A 19,141-nucleotide genomic window follows, 5' to 3' on the forward strand; every position below is an offset into this window, starting at 1 on the left:
GATAAAATCAAATAAAATTAAAAGTAATTTAGAAGATAAACAAACTATTGAAAATGAACAAAGTGAATGAACAATGATCATAAATATAGGTTTGAGTTATGTAGCAGTGAAAGTGAATCTGATGTTGAAAGTGGCATTCAAATTAATTTGGAATGCAAGCAATTGATTGCACAAATTTTAAAAGATGATGCGAATGATTGTAAGCCTCCAAACAGTCATATTGATTATTTATTTAAAGAATTTTAATTAATTGACAATACTTTACCATCATCACACAAATTATTATTCACAGAAAATCTGATTAAAAAATATAAAGTTGAAAAATTTGATTCAAGTGATGCTAGTGACAATTCAAAGATAGCTTACTTTGGAAGATTACTTTAAAAAATTAAAAGAAAAAACTATAATGCATGCAATTTACTCTGTCTGCTAGTCATTTTCAGTACACAGCCTCACGGGTAGTACACGGGCATTCCATGGGAGCCGTAACATACGGCAGCCGTGTACTGTCCGTACACGTACCTGATCACACGCGGTAAACAGGCCGTGTATGGCCCGCTAGTTGGACCGTACACGGAGCCTCCGGCACCGTGAGTGGGCCGTACACGCCGCGTGGATTCATTTCTAATCGGGGTATTTTGGGGCAAAGCTCCGAACTGCTCCAAGCTAAGCTCCAAACGAACCTGTTGTAAAGCCCCTCACCTCCTCGGTCGAATCTCGATTCTCGAAGAATCGCTAATCCGTCCGTTGCCGCGGAATTATCGAGTTTCGGGTCTTAGGTAATGTTAGACTTCGATTAAGTAAACAATTTTGTCGTTGAACAACCCATTTATCTGAGCTCGTGAGATTAAGTTTTATTTTTGCAAGCAAAATAACAATGGTTGTTCTCAAGGAGAACTCTGATGAATTAAGATGTAAATACGATCGTCAGACTGTCAGTTATGCTGATCTAACAGAAAGATATAAAAAAGAGGGTGACAGTTACATGAAACAGTTTGCAAGTTTATACGTCAAAAGGCTTGATGAGTTATCATCAGTTCTCAAGCAAAAAGTCAGAGAAAAATGGGGTAGTTATCGTTCCAAAATGTGTACCAGTAGTTACTAGTTTTACCAAATAAGTGTGTGTAAAAATAAATTGTTTACTTTTCAATATCTAGGATCAAATGTCGACTTGATTCCATTATCAGAACTGGAAAATCAAAATGGAAAACGTTGCGTTATCATTGGCACTCTGTACAAGCATCAGACAAACAAGCCATCAATTTTACAAGAGCTAAGTGAAGAACACCAAATGACTGCACCAGCTCCAAAAATGCACTATTGTTTGGAAGAGGATCAATTGTTTTTGGAAGATCAAACATCTCGTATCAAGCTGACAGGAGACAAAGTTGATGTCAAAGAGTCAGTCACTGGTGTTGTTTGCGCTGTTATTGGAGCAGAAAATAAAAAGAGCACTTTTGAAGTAAGGATCTACTTAATTCCAGTTAAAGTTGAACTCCAAAGGCTAAATATATGTGCATATTTTTTGTTTCTTTAAACAGGTGGAAGATTGGTGTTTTCCAGGTTGTCTTCCTCAGAAAGAAATATCCTCGAAGCCTGTTGGAAAGCTTGTTATTCTATCAGGCTTGGAACTTGCAACAAACCCACCGGATCTTTCACTGAGTTTGCTAGTAGAGTGGATCAGTGGCTTGGCAGGTACCACAGAGTACCAAAAAAATGAAGCATCCATTGTTCGTGTTGTGATAGCAGGCAACAGTATAAAAGCTTGTGCCGATCAGCATTTGAGCAAAGGACTTTTGAGTGGAAGGGCTGAAGATGCAGCAAATGCCAACAACATGTCTGAAGGCAAAGAGAGACTAGATACACTTTTGGAGACGCTTGGCAGCAACTGCTATGTTACCATTTTACCAGGACAATTTGATGTCACTACTCTTATGATGCCTCAGAATGCTATGCACCCAGGATCGTTTCCTAAAGCTAGAAGGTTGGCTGATTTATAATATTCCAATAGCAGTGATAAACGTAGTATGTATATCTACTTTATTTTTTAGATTTAAAAGCATAAATGGGGTGACGAATCCATGGATAGGAACAATATCTGATAGAATAGTTGTTGGCACAGCTGGACTACCCATTCAGGATATCCAAAAAGTTTGTGGACTTTCAACTGTTGAGCCGATCGAGTGGCTTCAGAGATCAGTTGAATGGAGACACCTGTGCCCAACTGCACCAGACACCATCCCATGTATACCATTTTGTAAAAGTGATCCGTTTATTTTAAGAGAATGTCCTGATATTTATTTTGCTGGAAATATGGAAAAATACGATACTAGGTTATACCAAGGTAAGTTGTTAAATGGACAACTCATAACCAATTAACGAATGCTAATCATTTATACTTTTCAATTAGGGAGTGAAGGTCAAAAAATTCGCCTTATATGCGTTCCAAAGTTTGCAAATGATAAAACCGCAGTGCTCGTTGACTTAGAAACTTTAGATGCTACGCCGATATCATTTGGATCAGAATGAAGTACTGTAACTGTTTTATTGTAAAAATTACGTATCTTCGAGGTTTTGTACACGTCTTTTATATTTTTTTGTAATATGTTTGTAATAAAAGAATCGACGATTTTCATAAATTAAACTGATTATTAATTCTTTGTCCTCATTCTTTAACGCTAGTCCTAATAAAAAGAATCTTTGATTTATGAGTTAATAGTTAATACACATTATAATATATCTGTATAAAGTCAAGTCATAGTTATCCAACAAACAGTGACCTGTACTAAATATCTTTCACTAGTTTCATCATAAAATATTTACAGATTTTGGTTAAATCAAAATAGTTAAAAGTTGCGAGAAAAGTGTGTACTTTACGTCACCAATAAACAATGAACATATATGTAAACGTGAAAGAATTTAACTCACATAAAGATGCAGAATATGCCATTGTCTCCAAAATGATCTACAGCAAACCATCCAACAAATTGTGGAATTCGTTTGATTGAATATGTGTTCTTTCTTTGTCAGGAAACTTCAAATTAACATTTTCGTCGTGAACATGAGCAAACATTTACGAACTCATTTGCTCAATACTGACAGTTTTGTAAAAACACTATGATTATAATGCAAGACGAAAACCATCACTTTAGAGTAATAAATGTTTTCATCAAGTTTTTATGCACAATCGGTAATTGTTGACGTTACGAAAACAAAAAAGCTTCGAATTATTGATATTGACTGTGCTGCACGGTCAGACAACAGACGAAAATACTGCAGACTTTAAATTTTGTGCAGTCGCGCGCCTTCCCGCTTTTTTGCGTGAGTCCTAACCTGACCCTATCCAACCTCGACTCATCATGGCGCCGATGAAGTTCACAGTTCAAAAGTGTATTTTCGTCCGACACGTATTAACTTGAGTTGTATCTTGAAAGAGCAGCATTGCATTAATAATTTTCACGATCATTCGAATAAAAGTGGTAGTTACTTACAGTAATAACCGTTTCTTTTTAATTTTGGCTAAAAGTTTAATTAAGTAGTGCGATAAAGTGGTGCTGGTTCACGGACTTTTTTGCTTTCAAGTACATAAATTATAACATATTAAAGTAGGTTTGCACTGATTTTAATGACAGGACTCTAAAGTCTACTTGTTGTTTGTGTTATTAACAACTTTTTTTTTTACCTTACATTAAGGTTAGCTTCATTTAGATCTTGCTTTGGTGTCAGCGATGTTTAAAGTACCAACTAAAGTCAAATTGATCAACAGAGACAAACTCAAGCTCAAGGGCTCTCCTAATCGCGTAACACTTGTTTCACCTGCAAGCCTCATCAGTGAGTGAGTACATTATTGTTTATATATTTAATATTCAATGTCTATACTTAATTGATTGTATGCACAGCCATAGCATTTGAAAAGTCCTTTGCATTGAATTGAAGTCCTTTCTTTGATTTAATTTTGCTCATTATGCTAATTGGTGAGGTGGTGAGGTTTATGCATGAGAAAAAACAAACATATTCATGCATATTAATACATTTATTTGAAAGATACTTTTTGTGTTTGGTACGAACCAAGTCATAGCAGTTAAAGTACGCCTGAAAAACCAATAAGTCTTCCAAGGTCATTCGCAACCTAAGATTAACAATTTTTAGTTTCAACCGTCTTGTTTTCTTGATATCTTTTTCTAGCGAAAGAGGCAAGATTCTTAATATAACAATGTTAATTGATACTAGGCCGTTATTCGTTTTGTAACTTATAAAGAGTTAAACATTTTAGATTTTAAATGTGATTTTGAGAATTCAACGCAATCAAAATCCATTCATTTAATTCTTAAGAGGTAACAAAATGTCTACCTACAGTAAATGCACTTTGGTGTATTGTCTGGCACTTGTATTTACGCACCCACTTTCACAAAATGAAAAAAAAAAAAAAAAATGTAAATGATTAGTATGTATAGTAGTAATAATATTATCGACCCCCCCAGTTAATCAGTCTCAGTTCTTCCACTTAATCAAACAACAATCACGCTAATCCGTATTATTCTATGTACAATTTTTCATCAAGTCTATCAAACGACACGTAAAATGACATGTATAATTTTAACGTATAAGTATCATTCCAAGAGTTTGGCAACTTTTCATTCTGTTCTGGAAGACTAGATCAAGAGCTGTAAGACTACTTTATCGAGATGTAGCCAATGACATTTTATCGCCTTAATGCCCCCCGACTTGATGAGATAAAACATAAAAATTAATTTTAAAAAAGCAGTGGCACCTTGTCTTCGCATTACACTTTTGTTTCGTTCAGCCGAGCAAATTTTCCTTTGCAAGGGAGAGACAAAATACAAAGAACTGCAAGTTTTTTAGTGAAACTTGTTGCTTTTGTTTAGCTCACTTACAGAGCTTGTGCGCGTTTTTCGTAGCATGAAAGCTATCGGATGGATGATAATTTACAATGGTATCGTGAGCTTGAACTTGATCACGCATTGGGATCGAATTCGTGGTAGCCTTCGGCGCCTGTGAACACCACGTCCACCCAGACTCGCATGGCTTCCGGACTGGGGGCCATTAGGTGGTACAGTCTCGTTGTCGTCTTAACTATGAACGTCAGGCTCGGTTGAGGCGATTTCACTGTGTTCAAGTGGTCCACGTAGACGTCCTCAATCGACTAAAAATAACAAATGATTGTTTCTTTAGCATGTACAGGTACACATGTAAGATTTTATTTAATTGCATCCAATGTACTATTTTCATATTTTATTTACATGTAGGTAATGGTTTGACATCACGGAATCAGATATGTTCCGTTTACCAATGAATTTTATATACTCCAGAAAATCAATAGCAGTATATTATTTATGTGTACTAAGCGATCATACTGAATAGTACGAAAAAGGCAACGTCCTCGTGTATAGGTAATACCTGAAAGTATATAACACCCCTGGGTTTCCTCGAATTGCTGTCGCCGTAGTAGGTCAGCGTTTTGCGTTTCCTGTCGAAGACGAACCATCGTTTGTTCCAGTGATGGAACTTTTTGCTCATCTTCGACAAATAGCCGCTGCAAGTCGTCGTGTCCACGGTGACGTCGTGAATCAGCTGCAAGTGGTGGCCCGCCGTCTCGATGTGGTGTCTCAGATTCAGGGACTCCGACCTTATAGGCAAGTATCTCGTCAGAGGTCTCTGGAATGGTAAAATTTTGTTAGAAACCTTCGTTGAGGAAGAACTTTTATGCATATTTATCGATCAAATGCAGCTCAAGGACATATTTTAAAATATTGCAGCGCTATCGACACTTTTTTTGTCCTCCTCGCGACTACCGATCTTTTCTTTTGAAATATTTTTCAAACTTTTTGACTTAACATTTTTTTTTTTTTTTTTTTTTTTTTTTTAATTTAACGCACCTTTTTTGCTGATAACTTATTTTTTTCATTGACACACAGTGTTCGGCACACAAGTGCCATACATCCGGGGCTACCTTACGGTCCCTTAGGTAGCAAAATGGCCCCGGAGGCGATGGCACTTTTGTGACCATTTCTGGATGCATAATACTTACAGAAAAAGTGCGTGTGGGTATTGGATAAAAAAAAAAAAAAAAAAAAATTATCACCAATATCGCAATACGCGAAAAAATGTAACTACATAAGCACACACACCTGCAGCCGAGGCTTAGCGTTGCGATGCTTGACCGGGAGGGGACTGATGGAGTCAAGCTCGCTCGAGGTCTGCGAGAGGGGCCGGCTCTCGGTCTCGTCGGCGATCCCGCTCCCACTGCCGTTCTCCATGGACGTAGGCCTATCGTCTCTCGTCTGCGGACAAAACCCATTTTCCTTTATTTCGATAAAACACAACTTAGCCGCACTCGCGCGTGTTTGGGTCGTATAAAAAAAAAAAAAAAAAAAAATATTAATCCTTACGCTGTCGGACTGCAGTAGCGTGTAAGAGTCACCCGAGGGCCCGGGGCTGGGCGAGGCGAATTCCGGGCAGAGCTTGCCGGGCGGTGATTTTTCACCTGTGCCATTATCAGCGCCGTCGCTGCTTCCGCTGCCACTGGAACAGTAGAAAAAAAAAAAAAAACGCGTCAAGCTAATTTCAGTGCGTCGTCCATTTGCAGAGGTCACTTGAAATCGCCGTCTCGGGTGTAGAAATCTCGTGGTTTTATGGATTTATGATTTTCTCTTTTTTTTTTCATCGCCCCCGCGCTCGGCCTCGGATTGTTTTGAATTCCATGTGTCCATTTCAAGTATACATATAATACATGTATAGGTTGCACAGCCTAGCGCTAACAATGGAATTGCAGCTTTAGGTGTCCGTGTACGGTTTCTCGAGCCATTAATATTCATCGGTTTCAATTTACGCGATTATGAACGATATCGTTGTATATGCGCATAGGCGTGGGTGATCCATTAGCCGTATGGAAAAAATGTACAAGGCTTGTGTACGACTGTCAGGTGTCGGAGCTGCATTTCCCAATGGGAGCCTCGAGTTTCTTATACTCTCGGCTTTCTAAATTTGAAATACTGGTAAAGAACCGCTGTTTCAAAGTTTAAAGTACGCAACTGGACAACCTTTTTTTCAAAGAAAATTACGGTTTGAAAGTGGAGTCAAGCATAATATTTTATGATCGTATTTAGTGTTTGAAACATTATTATTAACAATGTATTTGAGAAAACAATTTTTTGTCCATCATAAAACTGTATTTAAATTTAAAAAAAAATTTAATATAACAAGTAACAACAAACGAAACTGTTTGCGATTATCTAAATGTATACCAGTGTGTTTTGATTATTTAAGCGAATTATTTAAAAAAAATCATAAAATTGAGTAATTTGATCGAAGTGATTGAAATTAATCATCAATTGTAAATTTTTTGATTATGGGTTTTAGTGATACTAATCATTAATTCGGAATATCGTGTTTTTAACAATATACTTGTTTTATTTACAGAACTATTAAAAATACTTTTATTTGAAAATGTAGAAGCTCAAAAATCAGGTCGTTATAAGCTAAAAATTTACAATTATTACTTGCTAAAGGAGTGGTATCCATCTCACGAGAGTTAACGCTATTCCGTAGGATGATAATTAAAATAATAATTTCTGGCACTATTAAACTTTGGTATTCAGTACGACTAAAAAATGTCACTACAGTTTATTATTACGTGAATTTTTATAACACTTTAATATAAAAATGCCAAGGTAGTGTTCAGTACTCGAATGATATCGTTTTTTTACCGTAAAATACAGTTTCCATAATTTTATATTAACCATTTCATAAAAGTGATGAAACAAATGTTGTAATTTTTAAAATTAAAGTATAATTATTTTTCTTCGTCACTAATTAACTGATCTCTCGATAAATGTAATAATAAAACAGTGTAATTGCCACTCCTTTCGAGAATGAAATGAAATATATGTTGCACGATTTCACCCACTTGTGCACTCGCACATCCGTGAAACTGTCACGATTTAAAATTCAAAGACACACGCAGGGAGAAAGACAAGGTTGTATACCTAGCCGGTCGTTGCCGACAGCAGCAGGTCCCGGATAGCCAGTCCTTGCTCGCCATGTAGCACTTGCTGCTCGTGACGAGGGTTATCGCGCCACAACCGGCACTGCGCGCTCTCCGCATCGCCCCGAGGACAGCCCGTCCACCGCGTCCACTCATCCGTCCTCCCTTCTTCCCTCGCGCCTATTCCGCACGCGAATGTACGCTCATCCGGTCCCCGCGCCTACTTACCTCCGTCTACCGCACACACGCCGCGCTACTCTCGACGGAGCTTTTGTCCCCCCCCCCTCGGACTCTACATTGTCGTTCGACGGCCCTCTATTTGCCGTGCTCTTGTGATTTTTCTTTTTTGTTGTTTACGATCACTATCCGAGTATATACGCGAGAAGCGGGTGATGCGACGGAGACCGGAGCGGTGAAAAGGTATTCCTTATTCGTCTCTGCGGGTCTCGTTTCCGGAGCTCAGAGACTTTTCCCGGATGTGAGTATGTACCTTCAACCGGCTGGTACACAATCACAGGACAGATCAAATGAATCTCGAACTCATAAACGTATACCAACGCCACTCAAACGCACCGCGCGTGCACCAAGGCACATCATCAGCGAAAAAGACGTAATAGCACGTTGCGCACTCTGTAATACCGAATCCACCAAAAAAAAATGACAGCCGAACGATGGTGAAAATCCAAAACACCAAAAAAGGATTAAAAGAGCCAATAATGACGGACAGCACTGCGAAATCCCCGATCGCACGCACTCGCCGGCCAATGCGGCAATGAAGGTGTCGGCTCGCGCGAGCACTCCTCTATAGCCCTCCTCCTCTATATCCGTTACATTGGCGATCAGAATCACACAAAAGCCGCTCTCTAACTAGTCCAGCGAGATTACACCCGTGCGTGTACGCGCGAACCGGCGCAGTTGTATACATATGTATGTACCGATATCGCTCGCGGAAGAAGGGAGGAGACACACCTAACGCTCGCCGCATCGTGATGGGATAAAAAAGAGAGACAACACCCACAGCTTATACGTACACAGGTACATATTATTGTCAAAAGCACAGAGAGACCGAATATTCGAAAGCGCTGCGTGTAACCCGGGCTTATCGGCGCGCCGACGACTTCCTTATCAGCGCCCTACCGGCCGCTCACTCGCGTTATCGCTTATTTTCAACTGCTGCGTGACACGGGCGTTTTATTGCGTATAGGTACACGCACGCGTACGTCGAATTGACAACTGTACTTACAAACTGTCGCCAAGCTGCTCGACACTCGTATACTTGTGACATGTATTGTATTGTATATATAGGTGGAAGAAGGCGGACGCGGCTCATTGCAGCGCTAGAGAGAGTCGAGAGCGTAAAAACCGGTATATTTCGCGCGCGAGCGAACCTAGATTTTTTCTCTCGCGTCGCAGTTTATCTGCGTGACATTTATAGGTACTATATGTAAGTACCTACGTGAGTAATATTACGTACTGTATACGATAGCACCACCTATGGGTCGTGTTTTGCTTTTTACTCTCGTGTTTACTCTCTCTTCGCTCCTTCCCTCCGTCGCCGTCATCTCCCGCTGTCTCTTTCACTTTCGCAATTGTGTTATTACAAAAGCACGACGGTCGTGTAAACATAGCTTGTACATACGTATCTAAGGGAGTTTCGTCCGGTTTTTTTCGTACCTCCTTGTACCGCGTGTACATACGAAGACGGTGCGAATAGAAGGATTCGAGGGAAGAGGAGGAACCCAAGGGAGCTCATACTTTTTTGGGGAGGATTTACATTGTTTCGCCCTGAATGGAGATTGGGGATTATTTTTTTTACTTTTTTTTTTGTTAAAAATCGTGTTGGGAGTTGGTTACGTGATGGATATTGCGAGCTGTATATATATGTCAGGACGGGGTTTTCGCAGCACTGGAGCGTGGGAACATGTGTTTCGCGAGTAGGTATACACATAGGTGTATAGGGTGTTGACCTGGTCCTATAACCCGCAGCCAATGAACCTAAAGTCGGACGACAGTGAGTCACGGGGGGGTTTATCTGATATCTTTCCGGCTTATCGTCGATCCACGCATGTATATAGGTATACGTGAGTCGTAAACTTCAAGATGGATAGAGAACGATATTGTCCGCTGGACTGACTAGGTGTAGCTTCTACAATTTAATAATAAGTAATTTTAAGTCTTGGAAGGTTTGAATTTACTTTGCATTCACGTCCACCAGATCGACACTCGCCTGGATTATTTTCAGTCGCATGAAAAATGGTTGAGGGCGACTCGCGGTTTTTTCGAAGCTTGTGACACCACGTGCATTCCCCAAAGCTCTCCCGGAAGGACTTAATTTCGCTCACTTAAGGGTGATTCATTTCAAAGATGCAGCTGCAGTCTTCGGAAGAGCTCGAAAGAAAAGAAAGAATGAAATGGCCGTGGTGCTTGTATTCATCGTCATTGTTATCGCGAGGGAGCTTTTCTGTGGGGAGTGAATTTATTTTCTTGGAGTTATTACCTCGCCGTACCTGTATCGATCCATTCTCATTGAAATGCGCGTAGCGTGAAAAAAAATATGGAAGCTCTTGGAGTCATTTTAATACCAGCTAAAAGCTGCAGGCTTCGAGTATATACGTGTGTAGGGTGATGAAAGAAAGGTAGGGATGAGAAGATGATTCACTCGTCGGATTTACAGAAAATGTGCAATTACCTCTCCGTCGGTCCGGTCGAGTAACTCGACGACTCCTCCCCCGACTCCACGCTGTTGAAGGACGCGCAGTTCATTTTTCTCTCCTCCCACTGGGAGCGAACTTCGTCCTGGACTCGTCTCATCAGCTCCTCGACTCTGCGCCGCTCTTCTAGAATTACTTCTCTGCCTGCGCAATTTTCGTGAAATCAAACATCGTTAACGCCATTTTTTTCATCCACCGTTACACGAATTCGCGTTTATTGCACCAACGCGACGTGAGTTTTATTCTTGTATATTTTTATCCAAGTGCCATCATTATTTCTGTTTTTTTAACTAATGATCATCTTTGTCCATTTCGGGAATAGGTAATTTTTTACATTCATAAATTTTTCTTTTCAAGGTGCTTCATTACTCGTATATTATTTGAGAAAAATGAGACTTGGCACATCACTTTTACTTGGGTGCAATAGTCCCAGCACCAGGTATATGTAGCCTTTTTACGTGTCTTTTTCGATCTACAGAGAACGAGTTTTTAGGGTGAGAGTCCGAAAAAGTGCCGAGTAAATTGTTAAATTTCTTTGGCTTATTTCAAGTAAAAAAAGAATTTTCTACAGTAATGTATTTGTTAAATGTTTTGATTTTGCACAAAATAATGAGTTACATTTTTAATTACTCCAGTATTTTACGAAAAATCATAAAAGATATTTTTTGCTCAGAATGATCCGAATAATCTTTAGTTATCTCAAGTTAAAAGTTGTTCAAATTAACTATATAAAATTAATTGTCGATGATATTTTACTTGGAATTTTTTTGGAATCTCACCTCTTCTAATACTTCTTCAAATATACTTTGTGATATAATTTTTTTCTCTCCAAAACTACAATCCATTATTCATGTTGTAACTGTTTTTTTCATTACTAAATTTATTAGTTTCAAACAGTGCTTAGCAAAATTTCTTCCAGCAAAAGTACTACATTATATTTTGAGAGAGAAAAGAACTGAGAAAAAAAATGTATTAAATATTCAACCAAATACTTTATTTTTTAAATTTGTATCACACTTATCTGGCGGAAATGATTTTTCTCAGCATTATAATGTGAATGGGTATTTAGAATATAAAATTTTCCGACCCAAATAGTGCGTTACATTTCTGGATAAAATGTAATCCCAAAGTGCTTGAAAATGTATAAAATAATCGTGCCACAGTTTGACCAGGCTCGTGATGCAGTTTTAACAAGGTATACATATACTAGTCGGCTCATCCACCACAAAATAATAACACCCATATTGTACACAAAAAAAAGTTGTTTTTTTTTTCAATCCACACATGCGTGCATCGGAAGAGAATGAGCTTACCCTGTTTGGCCAAATGCAGCTGGCGATTCCGCTCGATTTCCTCGATGGTCTTCCTGCCGAGGATGCCCTGATTATTAACGATCGGCGAGTCGTTGGTGACCCTCGATATCCGATCGTAGTCCTCCCGGCTGGGCGAGCGTTTGTCATCGAGATTATCGGCCGGCGTGTTTTTAGCCAGGCTCTCGAGCTCGTCCTCGATGGCACGCAATCGATTGCGACCCTGTTTTTTTTGTTTGGAAAAAAAAAAAACCAGTCAAATGGCGGTTTTCAGAGGAACGACTTTTTTTAGTTGCGATCTACGCTTTACCGAAGTGCCTTTTTTTTAGAGGGAAAGTAGTTCGGTAAAAATTGTCGTCTAGCATAAGTACGAATTGTTTGGTTATTCCCTAAAGTTAAATATACTTTTTTTCATTTCGTTTCTTGACTTTGCTACCATATTTTATTCAATGAAATTAGAGAAGCAAATATTACAATGACAATAACAATAGTAAACTGCAATAATTTACAAATACTTTCACGAAAAAATTATCCATCTCAAGGTCTGATACATTGAAACGAGTGCAATAGTTATTTGATAAGATCTCTCGACCTGTATGTATATGCAGGTCATATTGTTTTTTTGTCTAGTAAGACAAACTGTTCGCAAATCGATCTACTTTCATTCTTGGTTAATATTTCAGTTAAATATATATTCCTGAGCCCCAAATCAGAGAATATAGAATATACTCTTCTTGCATAGAAGGCCAGATCGGCCGTTTTCGCGTCCGCACTGTCAGCAATATTTTCTCTGTATATTTTAGTTCTGCCCCCCATAAGGCAGGCAGCGTTAGTGTCGGGGGGAAACTGGGTAACTTACCCATAGATGCTGATAATTATTACCTTCCGAGCAGCACGGCAAAATGCCTATTTTTCAGTATCTTATATATTACTTATTTTCGATGCGAAACTATTGGAAAACACGTTTAAACTACAATTAATTAATAAAACATCGATAATGAAACCATAACAAAAAGTTGTACATTCATTTTTCTCAACATGCATGTCAAAAGCTTATGCAGGGGCCCCTAACTAAATTTCACAATATCTCCCTTCTAATCCGTACAGTCAAAGGCTCTGCGGTTAAACTTTTGCTTTCGGACCTAAAGTTCTTGGGTTCAATGCACTTTTTTCAGTTTTTTTTTTTTTTTTTTTTATTAACTACTTAGTACCCCTTCTTTCAAACACATTGAGTTTCATCGTATTTCTCATAATGAATTATATAATCACATACTTTAAACAAGTTTTTTCCATTTTACTCGGTTTAATTTTTTCTGATACTTTTTTTTTTTTTTTTTTTAATTTAACGCTACCTGCACCTCTCTGCATGATCAGATTAGTCAGTACACCGCGAATACCAACAAATAAGTAGGAAAAAAAAAAAACAGTCTCACCTCCTCCAATCTCCGTAGATACGCCAGCTTCCGCCTTTCGAGGCTCTTGGCTTCCTTCGTGACTGAATTTTTGATGTCGGTTCGTTGGGCTTGCAACTGATCGAGCTGTTTCTTCCTACCTTCGATCCTCGTCAACAATTCCCCGTGATATCTACGGAACAAGACCAATCAATCTTCTCGCATTTTTCCCCTCTTTCCCCTCGAATCCCCACCCACCTCTGCAACTCCTCCCGAGAAGCCAGCCTGCTGGCCTCCTCCTCGAGATGGTGAAACTCCAGGTCCTCGAAGGCCTTCTTCTCAGTCTCGAGGGTGTCGGCCTGCGCGGCCAGCCTGTCGGCCAGCTCGCTGTCCCTCTCGTCGTCCCTCCCCTTGGCGTCCGCGAGCTCCTCCTCGAGCCTCGCGCAGGCCTGCTGCGCTGCGTGCACCCGCTGCTTCGCCTCGGCCTGCATCTTCGACTGGGCCCCGCCGCTCACCGACATCTCGCGGTCCAGCTCGGCCACGGCCCCCTCGACCTGGGCCCGCTCGAGCTCGTCCTGCTCGAGCTTTAGGCCCTCGGACTCGTGCTCGGCTGACAGCAGCGCTTTTTCGAGCTCCAGCTGTATAGAAGTGACAGCATTTTTTGTTTTTTTTCTCATTTTTTCTAGCCGAAGCAAGCTTTACTACGACAAATTTGTAACCAACTTCGCAATGAATTATTTTTTGCCAGGTGGTCGTAATCCGATAAAAATCCTTCGTTACTCTCGCTTTTTATTATACTCAATTAATGTTTTTGCTCTTACTATCTTGAAAGGTAAGGATTCCTATTTCACATTAATTTTATCAGCTATTTTAAAAATTTTGCCACGCAGTGTCACGCAAAAAAAGAAAACAATCGCTTGTTCTTAAGCTTCACTTAAAACAATTCACATTTTATTATTCGCTTCGTGCAGCTATTTGAAACAACGCCACCTGCAGGGGAAAAGATATCGATACCAACTAACAAGAATACACATCCCCTTATGGACAGTAATCTTTTGCAATTGTTTATTTCAACAATAACGTATCTTTGACAACTAAAATAAGTTTCATCAGTCCCAAGTACCATATTGATAGCAAAAAATGCTTTTTCTATAATTTCATTCAAAACAAGCGGCTAAATTTATGCAAAAACCTCGTTGAGGTCCGCGATCGCAATTTTTTTTGTACCAAAATTTTTTTACACAAAAACAATAAGTTTTAAAGGTACTTACACCTTTTGCTCTGGCAAAAATATAAGACACTCCTGAGTATCAGTCGTGCCCAAAAAGTAAATTTCTCGTATAAAATGGATGTAACGTATGAATGAGCATGATAAATATTACTTTTTAATGTGCTAATTTAAAAGTACTTCACGAAATAAATCAATACTCGAGGAAAACTGCGATACTTACTTGTGGATTTTTCGAGGGATTTTTTTCAGTTCGGATGTATATACTTGACACTCAAATTAATTACATACCTAAGTTGTGTAAGATACAAAGATACATTATTGTTGAAATAAACACTTTTAAGAGATCATTGTCCATAAGAATCGATGTATTATTGTTAGTTAGTGACATTTTTTTCCTGAAGGTGGCGCTATTTGGAATCGCTGCACAAAGCGAATAGTCGAGCCAACAATTATAAGTTCATCAAAGTCACTTCTTCCACCAGGTGGTTGGGGAAAAAAAAGCGAGAGCTTCTCTCTCCACTCGTGTATTAACATGTATATGCATACCTCTCGATTGATCTCCTCCTCCTGGTTCTCGATTTCGGCGACACTTCTCTTGTAGATGTCCATGTTGCTGAGTATGTGAAGCTTCTCGTTTTGCAGGAACTCGACATACCTCCTCCGGTCCTCGTCCTCGAGCTCCCTCTTCTTCTCGCTGGCCTGGACCTTTTTCGGCATCACCTGCGGAGTCGTCGTCGTCGTCGTCGTCGTCGTCTGTGCCACTGCCGCTACCTCCGTCTCCGTCCCAAAGGAGCGCCTCGGCTTCGAGAGCATCGACAGCTGTTCTATCGCCTCGAGCAGGTCGTCGTTCGACACGTCGAGCTTATCCTCGACCACCTGCTGGCGCCGAGCTGGCTTGCTGCGCTTCGTCCTCGCTTCACTGCCCATGCCATTGTTGTTATTGTTGTTGTTATTGTTGTTGATGTTGTTGTTGTTGTTATTGTTGTTGTTGTTGTTGACGTTTTCGTAAACGCTGAGGAGGTTGCCGTTCAACGGCACAAAGTTTTCGTAGTGGTGCACGGAGAGTTTCACGTTTTTCTCGGGCAGAGGTGGACTCGTCGTCGTCGTCGTGCTCGTTGGTGACGAGTTTGACCCAGTGGTCTCGTCGTGTGGGTGGGTGCCTGCGCATAATACACACGTGTGGTCGTATACAGCGTAACATAAAATCAAGCCGCGAGATACAGTGAGTTAGGCGCCGGCTGACGCTGAGCTCGGGCATCGAATTACGCGCCACGGGGGATTAATGAAGTTCCGCGGGACCGAGAAGGTAATCTAATCACGCGCTCGCTGCTCGTGTACTCCGCTCATCAAAGAGACGTCTGCGCATATCTGATGATTATTAGTTGTTTTAGGAACTTTGAGGGTGAACCACGTGGTGGTAGGTGAATCGATTCCTCTTCGGAGCTTGACCGCAACAAACGTGAGGGTAAGTCTTTTGAACGCGTTCCTCGTTTGCGTTTGATCAACTGGTGTTTTTAATGCGTTGTACAGGTAAACTAAGAAGGCCGCGGGAAAGCGATGTTGGAAAACCAGCAAGGTAAAAGCGCTGTTTCGAGATTAATGAGATTGCAGTACTTTAATTTAGCTCAAACTCGAAGGTTTTTTCTTTTCTTCAATTTTTTGCTGGTAGAACTGGCTGTTTTATCTTATGAGGGGTAAAAAAAACTTGAAAAGGCACATGTTTCTAGTCAACACAACAATTGTAATAGACGAACAACTTAATCATCACCCGCGTAAAAATGTTAAGTTTGGCCAAACTTGCGCAAAAGTTATGTTTGGCGAAACTTTGGCCAAGCTTGGGTAATGAGAAAATCCGAGGGGCTGTCCACGGGATTCAAAGATTCAAGAAATAATAACGATTCAATTAGGATTTGAATCTTGAATCACAAAAAAAAATTTAATTTAATTAAATAACCTTTTAAGCAATCAAGCATCGGCGATAAGAAACCCAATAGTTTATCAGTATATTTATTAACAATATCTGCCTTGGTGAGTAAGCAGCGGTGATTAAAAACCCAACTGTTTACTTGACAATTAATTAAAAAAATAATCTTTGAGGCAAGTAAGCATCGGCGATTAGAAACCCAACTGTTTTTCACTAGATTTATTAATAAAATAATCTTTTAAACGAGTAAGCATCGGCGATTAGAAACCTAACTGTTTTTCACTGGATTTATTAATAAAATAATCTTTTAAACAAGTAAGCGTCGGCGATTAGAACGTCAACTGTTTATTTGGGAATTAAATTTAAAAAAAATCTTTGAGGCGAGTAGGCTTTAGGGATCAGAAACCTAACTGGTTTTTAGGGAATTTATTTACAAAATTAATCTCTTAGGAGATTTCTGAATAAATATACTAAACAACTGTATGATTCCTTGTCGCCGATGCTCACTAGCGTAAAAGCTTATTTTACTAATAAATTCACAAAAAATATGTTGGGCTCCGTATCACCACCGCTTGCTCGCCCAAAGGCAGATGTTGTTAAATAATCCACTGGAAACCCATTTAGTGTCTTATCCCTGATGCTCAATTGTTTGAAAGATTATTTTATTGATAAATCCACTAAAAACTACTAGGATTTTACTCGCCGATGTTCACTCGCCAAAGAGATTATTTTATCAAAATCTGTTGGGTTTCGTATCACCGATGCTTACTCGCTTAAAAAATTATTGTAATAATAAATCCACTAATAAATTTTTGAGTTTCTATTCACCGATGCTTACTTGCCTAAGACATTATTCTATTGATAAATCCACAAAAAATCTCTTAGGATTCTAATCGCCGATGGTTACTCGTCAAAAAGATTATTTTATTAATAAAATCACCCAAAATCTGTTGGGTTTCTCATGACTGATGCTTACTCGCCTGAAGGCAGATATTACTGACAAATCTACTGAAAACTTGTTGGGTTCCAATAATCGCACGTGCTTATTCGCCCAAGAGATTATTTTTTTAATAAATCCAGTAAAAAATAGTTGGTATTCTATTCACCAATGCTATCTTTTCACCTACTATCAATGTTGCTTAGTTGTAATTTAACTTGGATATTTAATAAAATTACTAGTAATGCCTGAATCTTTAGTACCGTTTCGAGTAACAGTTCGAGTAAATGGGGCATTTATCTGTAGTCTGATAGATTCAAGATTCAAATTACCATTAAATGATGGTTGAATCGCAATTGAATTGCATTTGAATACCTTTTGAATCTTTTTTAAATCGCCAATGAAACTTTTTCAAAGACAGCCGTTGTTTAAACGTAAATCTCTGAACCTCAATTTTTAGATTTAAAATATTTTACCGCTCACGTCGGTATATGCATTGGAATGCAGTAGTAAAAAAAACTTTATTTGGCCGATTTTATATGAAAGTCTATTTTTAAATTCATTGACATTTATTGATCACGCCAAATAAAAATGACACATTAACAGTTATAAATGAGAAGTTTCATCGAAAAAAATCATATTGCCTACTGTCAATGTTGCTTAGTTGTAATTTGACTTGGATATTTAATAAAATTACTAGTAATGCCTGAATCTTTAGTACCGTTTCGAGTAACAGTTCGAGTAAATGGGGCATTTATCTGTAGTCTGATAGATTCAAGATTCAAATTACCATTAAATGATGGTTGAATCGCAATTGAATTGCATTTGAATACCTTTTGAATCTTTTTTAAATCGCCAATGAAACTTTTTTACAGACAAACGTTGTTTAAATGTAAATGTTTGCATTTTTTTTAGACTAGAAAAATCTTGTAGAAAAATGCTGGTAAATGTATGGGTATAACACGCTGAGAAAAAAAGATAATTTCGATGAGCCGTGATTAGATTCATATCAATGTTCAGTTTTATTGAAAACAAGAATTATTTGATCATTTCATGAAATGAAGGGAACTGAATTGATGTAAAAATCAAGGTAAATATGGTTTCTTTATTAAGGTAGCTCCCTTGTCTACTGCTCTAGTCAAGTAGGTGAGTTTCACTTGTGTATGTATACGTATATACGTACATCAGTGTTCGTATTCTGCTACAGTCATTTATAACCATGAAGCTGATTTTTACGTCTTTCTTGGCAAATATCTTTGAAAAATGCTCCATTATCAGCATTTTACATGACAGGATTGAGAAGAACAGGGATTTTCCTACAAGTACATCATAATTTGTCTGCTCAGATTTTCTATTGTGTGTTGGGAAATGCCTGTAAAGCTGATATTTTTATGCTCTGCCATTTGAGCTCGTGTTTAAATATTTAACTTTAAGCTAAAATATCTCGAGATTTGGCTCCACTTGGGGTATAAACAAGGACACCGTTGGATTCAATGGATTAAAATCTATTGAATGAAACATACTTCATTCCGTAGGATTTCGCAAGGGAGCTACCTTAATTAGTATTTTTACACCGTTCGATGTTTGTGTCATGTGATATACGTCCTAATTGAACTATATTTATCAATATTA

At 38.8% G+C, this 19,141-nt stretch overlaps 2 protein-coding genes across 3 annotated transcripts in view; one reads left to right on the plus strand and one right to left on the minus strand.

The window, feature by feature from the left end:
- The first annotated feature begins 740 nt into the window (after positions 1-740).
- LOC106641548 (DNA polymerase delta subunit 2) lies at positions 741-2,639 on the plus strand. 2 transcript variants are annotated; one of them, XM_023389782.2, is made up of 5 exons: positions 741-1,067; positions 1,158-1,462; positions 1,542-1,984; positions 2,052-2,348; positions 2,415-2,639. In XM_023389782.2, exons 1-5 carry the CDS (start codon positions 878-880, stop codon positions 2,527-2,529), a joined length of 1,350 nt encoding a protein of 449 aa, XP_023245550.2. In that variant the 5' UTR covers positions 741-877; the 3' UTR covers positions 2,530-2,639. The 2 variants fall into 2 exon arrangements, with proteins under 2 accessions (XP_023245550.2, XP_089454000.1); XM_089597874.1 differs by having other exon boundaries at positions 742-1,067; positions 2,052-2,344; positions 2,411-2,639.
- Positions 2,640-4,023: 1,384 nt separating this feature from the next.
- LOC106641550 (uncharacterized) overlaps positions 4,024-19,141 on the minus strand; it is a 64,146-nt gene continuing 49,028 nt past the window's right edge. Inside the window, exons 8-16 of the mRNA XM_014356013.2 lie at positions 15,195-15,808; positions 13,676-14,055; positions 13,460-13,610; positions 12,030-12,249; positions 10,695-10,860; positions 6,411-6,543; positions 6,150-6,302; positions 5,419-5,676; positions 4,024-5,164 (exon numbers count right to left, since the gene is read on the minus strand). Of these exons, the coding sequence (XP_014211499.2) occupies positions 4,976-5,164; positions 5,419-5,676; positions 6,150-6,302; positions 6,411-6,543; positions 10,695-10,860; positions 12,030-12,249; positions 13,460-13,610; positions 13,676-14,055; positions 15,195-15,808 (2,264 nt within the window). The 3' untranslated portion in view covers positions 4,024-4,975. The remainder of the gene's footprint in view (positions 5,165-5,418; positions 5,677-6,149; positions 6,303-6,410; positions 6,544-10,694; positions 10,861-12,029; positions 12,250-13,459; positions 13,611-13,675; positions 14,056-15,194; positions 15,809-19,141) is intronic.

Source organism: Copidosoma floridanum, unplaced genomic scaffold (assembly GCF_036245765.1).
Source record: "Copidosoma floridanum isolate Cflo_tuat_1 unplaced genomic scaffold, Cflo_Japanese_pri ptg000040l, whole genome shotgun sequence".
In the NCBI taxonomy this organism is placed as follows: Eukaryota; Metazoa; Arthropoda; class Insecta; order Hymenoptera; family Encyrtidae; genus Copidosoma; species Copidosoma floridanum.